The sequence below is a fragment of the Cavia porcellus genome, unplaced genomic scaffold, assembly GCF_034190915.1.
Source record: "Cavia porcellus strain 051 isolate PalLab524CR breed Dunkin Hartley unplaced genomic scaffold, mCavPor4.1 scaffold_18, whole genome shotgun sequence".
Lineage (NCBI taxonomy): Eukaryota > Metazoa > Chordata > Mammalia > Rodentia > Caviidae > Cavia > Cavia porcellus.
In genome coordinates, this window is record NW_026947501.1 from 52061984 (window position 1) to 52076778 (window position 14795).

At 36.7% G+C, this 14795-nt stretch overlaps 2 protein-coding genes across 14 annotated transcripts in view; both read left to right on the plus strand.

The window, feature by feature from the left end:
- Positions 1-14795, plus strand: part of Tsga10 (testis specific 10) — an 87705-nt gene that overhangs the window by 47977 nt on the left and 24933 nt on the right. For all 13 annotated transcript variants that reach the window (XR_010040785.1, XM_063229890.1, XM_063229888.1 and 10 more), the window contains 3 exons: positions 7518-7633; positions 10033-10187; positions 13756-13811. Coding sequence is in view for 12 of the 13 variants with exons in the window: in XM_063229890.1 (XP_063085960.1) it covers positions 7518-7633; positions 10033-10187; positions 13756-13811 (327 nt within the window). In the remaining variant the exon portion in view is untranslated. The remainder of the gene's footprint in view (positions 1-7517; positions 7634-10032; positions 10188-13755; positions 13812-14795) is intronic.
- LOC134471362 (ubiquitin-conjugating enzyme E2 L3-like) lies at positions 918-7482 on the plus strand. The gene has a single exon (XM_063229895.1). The coding sequence runs from the start codon at positions 4176-4178 to the stop codon at positions 4638-4640; it is 465 nt and encodes a 154-aa protein (XP_063085965.1). The 5' UTR covers positions 918-4175; the 3' UTR covers positions 4641-7482.

The following is a 14795-nucleotide window of genomic DNA, read 5'->3' on the forward strand; positions in this document are numbered from 1 at the left end:
AAGCTCAACAGTTTTTTTCCTTTGGCTATGATGAGTCAGACCAGGGCATTCTTCATTTTAATTATGTTTTTTATTTCTAGCATTTCCTTTTGATTCCCATAGTTTCTGTCTCTCTGTTTGTATTACCCATATGCTATTACATGTGTTTTTTTCCCATTAGTTCCCTAAACCAGTTTGTCCTGATTATTTTAAATCTACCTTGTAATTCCTGTATCTATCTAATATTTGAGTTTAATTGTGATCCTTCAGACTTTGGTGTGTGTTGTAATTCTATGTTGGAAGTTGAACATGCTGCATTCACTTTTAGTAACCAAGGTAAACGGTCTTTCAATGTGAATGATTATGTTACTTGGGTTACAAGTTGGTTATATTTAGTGTTTGCTGTGGCTGAACATTCTAAGGGATGCAGGTTCCTCTATTGTCCTAATCTTTGGAGGGGGGGTGGATTTTGATGAGTTTTTAACAAAAATTTACATGGATATATAAAACTATGCATATATATGGTGTATCTTATGATGTTTCAGCATAATGTCATGGATAAATTGTATTGTGTTCAAATCAGGGGAAACATAACTATCTCCTCTAATATTTACCATTTGTTTTTGTTGAAAACATTCAAAATATATTTAGCACATTATCTATAGCCACCCTACTGAACAGTAGAACACCAGAATTTATTTCTTCTAGCTAACTGTAACTTAGACTGTTGTATTGTCCTGATTTTTGTCTTTCCTCTTGGCATTGGGTTTCTCTGGAGACTCTTCATCACTGAGAGGACACATCTTATAGTTCATTCTTGATTATGTCAGAGTACTAATGGCAAAGAGGAAAAAATAGACCTCACATTTCAATCTCAGTCTCTTAGTTGGTCTGTGCCTCATAGCTGTGACATTCACAAGGGTTTTTCCAAGTGTACTTTTTTTTCCTTTTTTTAAGTTGCACTAGGTGAAACAGGAAAGCTAGTGTCTTGGTTACTCATCTCTCATTGCTGGGACAAAACACCCAAGACTCAATATAAAGAGATGGAATTGTTTATTTAGCTCACAGTTTGTGGAGATTTCAGTCCATAATCATCTAGCTGCAAGGCAGGGTGGCATAGCTAACAGGCAACTGTTCATGGCAGCCACAAGCGACAAGAGCAAAAGGGGAACAGCATGCCTTCTTTCCTCCCTTTTATGCAGGCTACCTGCCCTTGGGTGGGTGCAGCATTTACACCACCAATCACAGTGCTAGCCAACAAACCAATCATGAACACTAGACTCAACCACCTTTAAAGTCTCACCCACTATGATCACATAAGGCTTTGGGGGAACATCCAAACACAAGCCATAACATTCCACCCCTGGCCCCTAAAGACTCATGCACATCCTTTATGCAAAAGACATTTAGTCCATCTCCAAGAGTTGCCAAAGTCCTAACCATTCAACATTGCTGAAAAATCCAAGTTCCAAGTATCTGACAAGATATAAAGCAATTTCTTAGCTGTGAGTCCCTGTACAAATGAACATTAAACACTTCCAGCATTCAGTTGTGTGACATAAACATTACTATTGCAAAGATTACAAACAGAGAGATACAAAGGAATATGACAAAAGGAAGTCCAAAATCCAGCAGGGCAAACAGTAAGTCTTGGAGTTCCACATTCAGCATCTGAAGCACTCTGGTTATGGGCTCCAAAAGGCTTGAGTGACTACCACTCCCTCACAACACTTCTTGCAGTTGTAGCTTCCACAGCTTCTCTCTTGAGCTGGCTTTTCTCTCTCCTTGCAGATTCCTTAGATGATCCACATTCCTGGCTTTTCCAAACTTCTGGGATCTCCATTACACCTCTGGCTTCACTTTTACAGATTCACATACTATCCTCCCAGGGACATACTTCCTGGCCTTCCAGGCCTTCTGAAATAGGGGACAGAAGCCTTTTAACTTTAAAACTCTTGCATTCTGTGTGCACCTAAAACCAGTGCCACATGAATGATACTGAGGTCCATTGTCAGTTGGAGCACTATCAAGCTTTCCTCTCTCTTGGCTGTAAGTGTCAAGTACCTGTATCACCCTAAGCCTGATTCTGGGGAAACAGATTCTCAATGCTGCTACCATTCTAGAACCTGGTGTAACATTTTGGAATCTTGTGTGATCTCCACTACCATTCTGGAACATCATGTGGCTGCCATATTCTGGAGCATGGTTCTCTGCATCTTTCTCCTCAAAGCAAAGTCTTTTACTTCTGCAGTTTTGAGACTACAAAGGTTGGAGACCTGCTACTACTTCCTGTGATGTCCCCTAGGCTATCTTTTCTACTCTTATTCTTCTCAGCAATTGAGATCTCAGCTCTGTTTTTACAATCCACAGCTTTACTGGGACTTCCTTTCTGGCCAAACTTACAATGTTTTAAATTATTCTGCTGGGCTCTTTGCTCTTAATTTGCAACATAAATCTGACTAAAAGCCCCCACAATAGCCATGCCACTGCCTCAACATTTGACTGCCTTGAAATTTCTTTTGCTAGATTAATTAATCCAATACCCTGAATCTCAGTCTCAGGGAAAATCTCTGGACAGGAGCAAAATGCAGGCAAACTTTCTGCTGAGCCATAACACACATGGTCTGGAGTCCAACAGCCAATGCCATCCTTCCCAGCAGAAACCTCCCATACCCAATATTTACTGGCAGGATTTCTATCGACCTTCTGAACTTCTAAGCTCTGACCAGAATCTCCCTTACAGAACAGTATAAGATGTTCCAAGGCTACTCCTTCAGGTATCTCAGAGCCTTTCCAAACTCTTCCCACAAGCCATTTGCAAAGGTTCTTGAACCACAATGGTCATGTATAGTCACAGACTATACTCCACTGTATAGTGTTCCACTGGTACCAAATTCTGTCTTGGTTACTTGTCTCTCCTTATTGGAACAAAACACCCAACACTCAAAATGAAGGAAGGAAAGGTTTACTCATTTCACAGTTTGTGGAGATTTCAGTCCATAATCAGCTTGCTCCAAGGCAGGGCAATGTGGCTAAGGGGCAACTGTTCATGGTGGTCATAAGCAACAAGAGCAAAAGGGCAAAAAGAGGGAAAAGCATGACTTTCCTTCCCTTGTATGCCAACTACCTGCCCCTAGGCGGGTACAGCACTCACACCACCAGTCCCAGTGCTAGACAATGAACCAATCACAAATGCTACACTCAACTGCCTTTGAAAGGTCCCATGACTACATGAGACTTTAGGGGCACATCCAAACAAATGCATGACACCAAGAGAGGGCTGAATTAGGGTAGAAGGAATGTCCTTCTCCAGTCTGGGATGATGCTGTGGGAAAGTCTGTTCACTCGATGATAAGAATTTAATATGAAAAGTACTCTGGGCATATTTTATCATAATTACTCTCTTTTTTTGTACTGGGGATCAAACTCACAACCTCACACTTGCTGGGCAGATGCTTATGCTGCTGAGCTAAACCCCTACCCCCTCATAATGACTCTTGCCTTTTCCTTGTCAGAGCTACAAGGGAATAATTTTCAGATCTTTACTGTAAGAATTGGTGGGTTCCTAAAGATAAAACACACTTAAAACATGGGGTCCTCTTCAAGACTGTGGTCCTCAGGAGCTTCTGTTCTGGAGGAGCTTTTCAGACTTATCTACCAATAACTCATGAAAATTGTTTTTAAACGGCCTCATCCATTTATGGTTTCATTATCTTGTCTGGACCACACCTATACCATTAAGAATTCTACCTATTCTCACTTCTATCAGATTTAGTGTTTTTGTTTTAACATTTTAATCTTTGGTCCATTTTTGTTTTAGTTTAGTGCATGGTTGGTGATATAACAGTTTCAGTTTTTGGCATGGGAAAGCCAGTTTTCCCAGCAGCATTTACTAAAGAGGCTTTGTTTCTTCCAGTAATTATGTTTGGACTTTTAGTCAAAGATAGATGACTGAGTTTGTTTGAAGTTGTGTCTGCATCTTCTAATCTGTTCCATTGATCTTCCTCCTCCTCCTCCTCCTCCTCCTCTTCTTCCTCTCTCTCTCTCTCTCTCTGCCCATTACCATACTGTTTGTGTCCCAGCAGCTCTGTAGTGTAATTTCAAGACAGGGATTGTGATGCCCCCTGGTTTGCTATTCTCGGTCTCTTCTAGTTCAAAATGAATTTTAGGGGGAAGGTAGCAGCACCAGATCCAAGATGGTGGCCAGCGGGAGGCTGATGAAGGAGCTTGAAGAGATCTGCAAATGTGGAATGAAAAACTTCTGTAACATCCAGGTTGATGAAGCTAATTTATTGACTTGGCAAGGGCTTACTGTTCCTGACAACCCTCCCTATGACAAGGGGGCCTTTAGAATTGAAATCAACTTTCCAGCAGAGTACCCATTCAAACCACTGAAGATCACGTTTAAAACAAAGACCTATCACCCAAACATTGCTGAAAAAGGGCAAGTTTGCCTGCCGGTAATTAGTGCTGAGAACTGGAAGCCAGCGACCAAGACTGACCAAGTTATCCAGTCCTTCATAGCACTGGTGAATGACCTCCAGCCCGAGCACCTACTCCGGGCTGACCTAGCTGAAGAATACTCCAAGGACTGTAAAAAATTCTGTAAGAATGCTGAAGAGTTTACAAAGAAATATAGGGAAAAGCGACCTGTGGACTAAAATCTGCCACAAATGATTCCAGCAAGTGTGAGCAGAGACCCCAAGCAGTGCATTCAGACACCCTGCAAAGCAGGACTCTGTGGAAAATTGACACGTGTCACCGCCTGGCATTCACTTGTGCAGTTACTAACTTTCTGCGGTTTTCTTAATCAAAAATGATCTAGCAACCTGTAAAGAAAGGGTTAAAAATTTCAGATATTCTAGTTCTGTTTTCTTTGTTTTAAAAATCACTGCTTCAATCCACTTAAAAAAAAAACAAAATGAATTTAAGAATTTTCCTGTAGTTCTGTGAGGTATGCTAATGGTATTTTGATTGAGATTGCATTAAATCTGTATAAGAATTTTGGGAGTATGGCCATTTTTACTACGTTGGTTCTTTCTGTCCAAGAACAAGGGTTATATTTCCCTTCTTTGATCTCTTTTTTCAAAGGATTGTAGTTTTCAATGTAGAGTTCTTGTACTTCCCCTGATTCCTAAGTACTTCATTTTTTAAAATGCTGTTGTGAAAGGTGTCTTCCCTAATTTATCTCTCAATGTTTGTTATTTTTGTACAGGAACACTATTGATTTTTGAGTGTTAACTTTGTGTCTAGCTATGCAATTGAATCTGGTTATTAAATCTAGAAGCTTTTTGTTGGAGTTTTTGGGGTCTTCCCTGTGGAGTATCATGTCATCTGAAAATAATGATAATTTAACTTCTTCCTTTCCTATCTTTATTCTTTTTATTTTTTTCTTTTGTCTAATTGCACTAGCTCATGTTTCCAGAACTATATTGAATAGGAGTGGTGATAGTGGACAATCCTTGTGTTGTTCCTAATTTTAGAGAGAGAGCTTTCAGATTTTGACATTTATTATGATGTTGGTTGTTGGTTTGTCATAGATGGCTTTTATCAGATTGAGATAAAGATCATTTTGTTCCAATTTTCTGTAGGGTTTTATCATGAATGGGTGTTGGACTTTGTCAAATACTTTTTCTGCATCTATGATCATATGGTTCTTGTCCTTATTGATGTTTATTGATTTGCATATGTTGGACCACCCCTACATCCGTGGGACGAATCCTACTTGTCATGGTGTATAATCTTCTTGATTTTTTGTATTCTGTTTGCCAATATCTTACTGAGGTTTTGCACCTATATTTGTTAGGGAGATTGGCCTATAGCTCTCTTTTGGTTGGCTAATTCTCTGGTTTTGGTATCAGGAAAATACTTGCTTCCAGGAATGACTTTGGGAGTATTGTTTCCCTTTCAATTTCATTAAAGAATTTGACAAGTAATGGCATTAGACCTTCTCTAAATTTCTTGTGGAATTCAACAGTGAATCCATCAGGACCTCGGCTTTTCTTTGTTAGAATTTTATATTTTCTTGATCCAACTTTGGTAATTTGTATGTATCTAGGAATCTATCCATTTCTTCTGTGTTTTCAATTTTATTAAAGTAAAAGTTCTCAAAGTAGGTATTGATGATCTAGATTTCTGCAAGATCTGTTGTGATCTCATTGTTTCATACCTAACTGCACCAATTTGAGTCTCTTTTTTCCTAACCCTGACCCTAAGTATCACAGACTACATGATCAACCTGGAACCAAATTTTTATTTAATTCCTTCTCTTTTTTGGAAAATATTACTTTCTTTTTTTCCTCTTTGATAACCTATAATTTATTTAGCTTGTCATTCTTATTTATAACATTTAGGTTATTCTTGCATTCTCTTATATGCTAAATGAGCTTGATATGGTATTATGCATCCTTTTTAAATGTCCCATTCCTGCCTCTTAAAAATTTTATTAGTACACGTTTGTAGTACGTACTGATTACATTCATTGTAGGGAGTTGGTATATGTATGTAACACATCTTAAATTCTTTTCATATCTCCTTCCTCTGCTGTTCCCCTTCCTTGAATTTAAGAGTTCCCAGGGAAAAGTGTTATTTCCCAGAGCCTAGCAATAATTGATATGGTCTCAAGTTTGACCTTTTCACTAATGGTATAGCTGTCAGTGATTTATTGTGGACAGTCTTGGTCCATTCTTGGGTGCTAACTTCTCTGTAACCTCATTTTCTATTTCTAAATTAAAACCCAAGATCAGGAAAATACTTGCTTCCAGTACTTGCTTCTTGCTACCAAGACAGTCAAACCCCACTGTAACTAATATGTCTTACCGTTCTGATTTGGCTATAGAACAGTTTCCTTACAAATTCTTAGAGATTGTTGGTAGACATTTAAAGGATGATTCTTGTATTATGTTCAATATGTCTAAAAGTTTTGTGGTTAAAGAGCTTCCATATGTCAAGGAACTTGATGACTGTTTATTGACTGTGAACTCCATGAGGGAAGGAGCAGTGCCAGTCCAATTCCCTATAACTTCCTTGACTCCTAGTGCTTGGTGCATACTAGTCCTTAATAATTGTTTTTGGAATGAATGAAATGCTGTCATCACAGATTTATTTTTAAAACTGAAGACCTGGAACTAATCTAATAATAGGGTCTTTGTAGTTCAGTAAATTATTATGTTTGCTGGAAAGTAAGACTATTCTTAATGTAATATCTTTTAGCTATAAGATAATAATTTGGAAGTCTATAGCAAGACTTAAAAATATTAAAGATTAAATATAGGTGAAAATCAGGATTCACTTTTGAATTTATGATATTTATGATTTAGCTTTAAAGTATATATAACAAAAATGATGAATGCTAACATGTTGGTGTAGTGGATCAAAGATCCTTTTCCTTTATTTTCTAAAATTTTCTGTAGAATGGGTTTATAAATGAAAATATTAAAAAGAAATATGCATGTGCTTAAGTTTTTAGATTTTAGATAAATAAAAGTTGACAAAACATAAAAATTTCAGAGTTAGTTTCCTGATTAAAATATTTGCAGAGTTTTATATGAAAACACAGAAAAAGATCTTTCTGATACTCAGCGACACCTTGCTAAGAAAAAATATGAACTTCAGCTTACTCAGGAGAAAATTATGTGCTTGGATGAAAAAATTGGTGAGTTTTCTTCCTGATATTATTTTTTAACCTGGTAGAAAAATGGGTTTCCTTCTCTTCAGTTATAACTGAAAATTGTAAACTGAATTTTTTAGGTAAACTTGGAAATAGGTCTTTAAGAGTTTATAAATGAAAAATAATGGAAAAGCACTTTTCTTTGATAGTAAGATTTTTTTGGTATTTAGGTTTAGTTAATTAGGATTTAAAGTTTGCCAGTAAGGACATAGTTAAACAGAAGAGCAAAACTATATATGTGATTACTTCAAATTTATGTTTTTGTATATTACAGGTTGCTCACAGCTCTTGTAATGAAGCATCTTCACTGTTTCATTATTTTTGTGTTTACAGATTTTTGGCTATATCTATGATGTTACTTGGGTTTATAAAAATCATCTTTATAAAATCTTTATGGTTTTACTGGTGGTCTTTATGGAAATATGACTATAACAATGTTATCAGATAATTTTTTTCAGAGCTATAAAAGCTTATTTTAAAGTGGAGAAATTTTTTTAACACTTTCTGTTATGTAGTTCAATAAATGTTTGACATAAACAGATAGGTGGAATTGCTGTTTTTCAAGACAAAAATATTAAAAGAGAGCTATAAAGGCAATATTAAAGGAGAATTCATTTTTTAATATTTCAAGAACAATTAAAAATGTAAGACAAGCAGTTGAATATATATGTTTGTATCTCAAAAGAGAACTCTAACCTAACCAATGTAATTCTGGGGCACATAAGCATGTAAGTGATATTTTAAAACAATGAAATCACCTAGGGAAAATACAGAGGATGAGAAGAAGATCCAGGACCAAGTGAGAAGGACCTAAAGAAATAGAAAGGAAACCTAGAAGTGAGTGTTGTTTTGGAAGGAAAGAGTGTTTAAAATGGAGAGTACGGTCAGTTGTCAGAAAGGAAGTAAAGGCTGGGCATGCCAGTGCATGATCGCCTATAATCCCAGCAACTCAAAAGCTGAGGCAGAACTGCTAAAAGTCTGAGGCCAGCTTGAACTATATATAGTGAGACCCTGTGTCAAAAGCCAAAACAAGAAAAACAAAGTAAAACAAATTGTGAGGATTAGATAAAAAATGTTTGAGTGACATTGAATATTTGCATGGAATATTAGATGTGGATGTTTAAAAATGAATGAAAGGGAAGTAGAGGTGGGAATGAATAAAAAAAGTCTTTTGACAAGTTTGGCTGTTAAAAGATAGCAAGAAAATAAAGTGGTGGGAGAGTTTTTTAAGAAAGTAATTGACTGATTGTCAACAGGAATGAGCTGAGATATCAAAACACTCCAAACATGGGAGTCTTAAAGCCAGTACTGCCCGCAAAGAGCCCTGGTACCTTCTCAAGTGCCATGCTACACATGACATTATGGTCTGACCCCTCTCAGCACTACACCTGCTGAGCCTTCAAGGACTTACTGGCCAGGGTATCCAGAAGTCCAGTCTAGAGGAGATGAGCTTGTAAAGTACTCTGACCAGTGGTTATGAAACTTTGGTGTGTCATATCACTGGAAGTTGATAGAGCTTACTGGAGCCAGTAAAGCTAAAAGTGGGCAGTACCAGAGCCTTTCTCTCTTTACAATTTCTGTAGGTGATTCTGATACCTACAACCTCAGCTCTGGACCAGTGGCTCTCACCTTGCATTGTGCATTAGAATCACTGTGGAGTGAAGGGGAGAGTGGGCGTGTTAAAACATTAACTGCTGTGCCAACTCCCAGAATTCCTGATTCATTAGATCAGGGTTTGGGGCCTGAGGGCTGCCATTTCCCAGGAGATGCTGGTGATGTGGCGGAGAAACTGTAAATTGAAACCATTGCCCCACACCAGTCATTTCAGCTTTCAGCATTGCCATTGACTTCCCAAGGTCTCATGATATAGAAAACAGAATCAGACTCCCTGCAATGATTTTTTTCTCTAGGAATTTTAGAAAAATTAGGTGAAAAATCTGAATATTAGAAGACACTTGACTGTAAAGATAAGCTAACTGAATGTTTTGTTTTGTTACTTAGCTTTAAATACAACAGTTCTAGGCTGGAGGGTGAGGAGAGGAAATAAATGGTCCAAAGCCGTAGATTGTTTTGATTTTCCACCTCTTTAATCCATTTTCCCACTTGTCTTCACCACATTTGGGAATCTATTTTGAGAACTTATCCTATGGAGCTTTCCTTTACTATTCTAATTCAGTTATGCTTTTGTATGTCTGAGCTATTTAGAATTTTATGATTTATCACAGTTTTTAATCATTAACAACAAAAACTTTTTTAAATTTGGGATACAGTACTCTTATTTTCAGTTATTGAATATAATGTACTCTGAAAAGTACTTCAATCTGCTTGAACTGGAAAAATATTTTGTCTTGATTAAAACAGTGCCTTTATGATTATGTATTTAGATAATTTTACAAGGCAAAATATTGCACAGCGAGAAGAAATCAGCATTCTTGGTGCAGCCGTCAATGATCTGGCTAAAGAAAAGGAATGCCTGCAAGCATGTTTGGACAAAAAATCTGAGAATATTGCATCTCTTGGAGAGAGTTTGGCTATGAAAGTATGTTTTGAGAACTGTGATGGACAAGAAATGTTTAAATACTAAACCGTGGTTTTCTTAATTCTGAGTAAAACAATAGTATTCTCTCATAGTTCTCTTAAAGAGCTGAAAGCTTAAATTTTGACTTTGAAATATCTTAAGATAGTCTTCAGAAGTATGTGTATATATAAGTGATAAGTTAACATTGATTTTCTACCATGAATTAATAGCTAATACTCACTAATAATAACTAATTCAAACATCATAATGAAGAAGCAAAACTAATGCCACTGCTTTTGTGATGGAAAACTAGGACCCAGTATGCATTATTCATCAATCTGTCCTTCCATTCTTCTAGCAGACATTCTTTGACATGTGCCAGACATTATAGTAAAAACTGAGGGTGAATATAATAGGAGGTTACATAAAGATGTTATGATAGAACATGTTAACTGCCCCAGTGACAGGCATACAGTGTCACTGGAGTTTGACAGAAACACACGATTCAACCTAGGGGTTGGGTTGAGGGAGGATGAAGATCAAGGAAAACTTACAGAAGTCCAGTGTCTTAGCTTCACTGAAAAATGAGTAGAAGTAAGCCAGAAAAAGATTTAGGGGGAGGGACGGTGAGAATGTAATCAGACATGTCAGGAGGTTTACAGGAGACTGGGGGCTTTCATGAGGTTTCCTGAGATCTCCTGATGGTTTAGTATGGTAGAGAATAGGGCGCCAAGAGGTAGGTGCAGGAGGGCAAAAGATGAGGTCGGACAAAAAAACAGATGGATATAGAGGGTCATTGTAATAATGTAAATGAAATGCTATAGCTGTGTAGATCCATTGGGTATAGGTCCACATAAAAAATTACAAAGGAAATGAAAACAGTGACAGGGACACTCGTCACAAAACCAGTGGTGAGATCTGTGTGGGGGCAATGGCAGGCTCGATGGGAGAAAGGCACCTCTTAGGGAGGTCAGATTGACAAGATGTGAGCTCTACATTAGGGATACACAAATAGTTCCTATCACAAAATAGAAAATAAAGCACACGAGAAAGATCACTCACACGGTGAGCTTAAATTGTCTTTGGGACATGTAGATAAAATATTTATAGGCTCTTGAACTTCTAGTGTTAGAAAAGCAAAGTTAATGGATTTGGGATGATGGGCATAAAATTGAAGCCATCAAAGGACATGAGATAAATACTGGCTTACTTGCTGAAAAGACTAACTCATTATTTTTTAAAATTTAGGTGGAATTTTGCTTCTCCTTACATTCATAACATTTTTTAACTTTTTTTTTTTTTTTTTTTTTTTGCAGTACTGGGGATTGAACTCATGACCTCGCGCTTGCCAGGCAGGCACTTATGCCGCTGAGCTAAATCCCCACAGCCTCGTTCATAACATTTTTAAATAAACACAATTTCCTTTTAAAAGACTAATGTTTACAAGGAACACATTTTTTTTCACATTTTCCAAGATCACATTTCTCTCTGGTATATCTAATACTAAACATTTCTTTCATTCTGCTAACTACACCAATGTTAGCATTCTTTCACAAAGAATATAAATTTAAGCCCATTTCAAAATCAAGAACTTCGTAAAAGATTTTATGAAAGTAATCACATTCATTTTCTGAAGGACAAAGTTTTAAAGACAGTTTTAGAAAATTAAAAGAGATAATATTCTCTGTAATGGCATTTCAGAACTGAACTAACACTTCAGTGAACATATTATAGTCTAATATGGTTGCAAAAATAATTAATTTGGAAAAGTCTACATTATAGTGATTAAATTGATGTTTTTTGCTATCAATCAATGATTGAAAACTGAGTAGCATGCTCATAGATTTTTTTAGTAAGAAAAACCAGAATTATTTGTCTTTCATTTTTCTTCTTTCTAAATACATTTATGATCATCCTGTTTAAACTGAATTGTAATGATTAACATGAATCTGTGTTCCTGGCTGAATGAGCGTACTGAGGATGTGTAAGGATTATTAAATTACTAATGTTGTAATGATGTTATTAGGGTCCCGTTACGAAAAATAGATTAAGGTTTATTATTAGTTTGTATTGAGTAGTTTTGTTTCCCTAATACTTTATAGTGTTCCTACAGGGCTGTACTTTCAAGGTTAATTTTATTATTAAAGGAAAGTTCTCATTTCAAGTGCAATCAAGAAATGATTTTCAGAGGTACCAAAAGTTTAGTTAGGTTTTTAGAATTTGAAAATGCATTAAATTTTATCTTTAGAATATATAAACATTCTATGTTTAGCAGTATTTTCTGTTTGAATTTTTCCTCCACAAGCTTGTTCTTAAAGGGGTTTAACTGTTTTTATTAGTGGATATTTTAACTACACTCCACTATCAAGCCAGGTGTAGAATCGTCACCATTCTCTCTACTGTCTATTAGAAAGCAGAAAAAGACACTGAAGCTGAAATCACTCTGCAGGGGGCCACTGAATAGAGGCAGACAGTGTGAGTGAAGGTGATAGTGCCAACGAAGAGGGTACACACCGAACTGTCTCCATTGAAGACAAGCGCAGCATGCCTGAGAAATATGTTCACTTCTCAACTTTTTACTTGGTTACTAAGGATTTAAAACTCAAAGTCTAGTTAGTGAAAGGATAATTTTCTTATTATTGTTTAAAAGGTGAGCATTAGCTGTAAGTATCTGTTCATAGTTAAACTACCTCAGGCTCAATGAGAGTTTTAGGGTTTTTTTTCCTTTTTCTCTTTTTGAGACAGGGTTGCACTATGCAGTTTAGGCTGGTCTTGAGCTCACTTTGTAGCCCAGGCTGGTCTTGAATCTGCAACGATCCTCCTGCTTCAGTCTCCCGAGTGCAGGGATTATAGGCATGTGCCATCATGCCTAGCTTCAGTGAGAGTCAAAAGGAGATGTGTAAATGGTATTGAAAACATTAATGATATTCAAACTCATTTCAGTCTTGATGAACTCTACTGTTTCTGTTCCCTTACTATACTTCTGAAAAGGGAGAATATACATAGTTATTTTATTATATCTTTGGCCTAGGTCTAGTGCTTCCTCCTATCTCATGCTTATATATTAGTATCTTATCAGTAATTCAATTGGAGCAACTTTTTGAAGATGAAATTGGTAATATAAAAATATCAATTATAGTTATTTTTCTATGAACTAAATTTAATTACATATGATTCACTTCCCTGGTTTTATAACATGAAAAATATAAGGAAGCAAATGAATCCTGTTCCTTATATAAGAGCCTAATACCAAACCATTGATTTCTCTAGAGGAAAAGTAAAACAGGGTGATTTTGTGGGTCTTATATTGCTGGTGACTGCACAAATCTTTTAACAATGTATTTTATATATGATCTTAGATCAGTAGACTTAAGTATAGCCTTTAGCTTAATGAACATAATCTATTTTTTTGCCCAGTCCAAATATTTGCATTGATATAATAAACTTTGAAGTGTACAAAAGAAAAATAGGACATAAGTGTTCAAAGTTAAGTGAAAGTCACAAGGGGAAGGGACATTTTCTTGTTCATTCAGTTTTGACAGAAATAATTTAAGATAATTTTTATTTAATATTTATATTACTTTTCAAGGAAAAGACCATTTCAGGCATGAAGAATATCATTGCTGAGATGGAACAGGCATCAAGGTAAGGCATTCAACAAATATTTGAGCACTTACTGGGGGCAAAGTACAATGTAAGCTACAAAGAGTAAGAAACAAGGCGTTTAGTATTATGGGTGAGGTGATAACTCTGTTAATGATCAGGGGAGGTCTAAGTGTGTGTAGGGAATTAAGAGAGAGGATGCTATTTGCCAAGCAGGGCATTTAATTTGCCAAGCAGGGCATTTAAAGTTTTAAAATGACAATGAGCCCACAAATCATGTTCAGGATCCTCTCAAACTACAAGTGAATGTTGCTGCAACCTGCAATACAAATGAAGGAACAAGAAGCTAAATAGGCTCGAAGAGGTATGTAGTATAGACTCGTGAGTCTTGGTTTCACCTGTTGGGCCATACAAAATCAATAGAGACTTACTTGAAGAGGTGTGTGTGTGTGTGTGTGTGTGTGTTAGATTATTCAGACCGAATAGTTGATGGTAGATTGGATTTAGGATAGAGAACAGAGGGAATGAGGTGTTTATGAGGGAAAGACTAGGAAAATGCCAAGTTTCTGGCTAGGAATGAATACTGAGTATGACAGAAGTGTGAGAAGAAAGAGATTTTGCCTCTGAACTTAGAGAGCCCTTGAGTATTTTATTTATATGTCCCAAAGAGTTTGGGTCCTTGCTGTAGACAGATCCTGAAAGCATGAGTCTTGCATGCTAGCAGAAGAGCTGAGGCTGGAGTTCATGGCTCTGGAGTCATCTGGCTGTAGATGGGGTTAGAGCCATGGATATGTATGGGTTTCTCTGAGAGAAAGGCTAGTGTGCGGGAATCAGGAGGCCAAGGTTTGAGCCCTGAAAAACATTAATTTTTAAGGGGGCAGAAGAAGAGGAATCTACAAAGGAGACAAAGCGATAACAGCTAGAGGTAGGATGAAGGCCTTCCTATTACTGAATGTCAAAAGTTTTGAAGTATTTAGCAAATCATTGATTCTTACATATTTTTAGTGCCTTTCATAGAAAAACGAT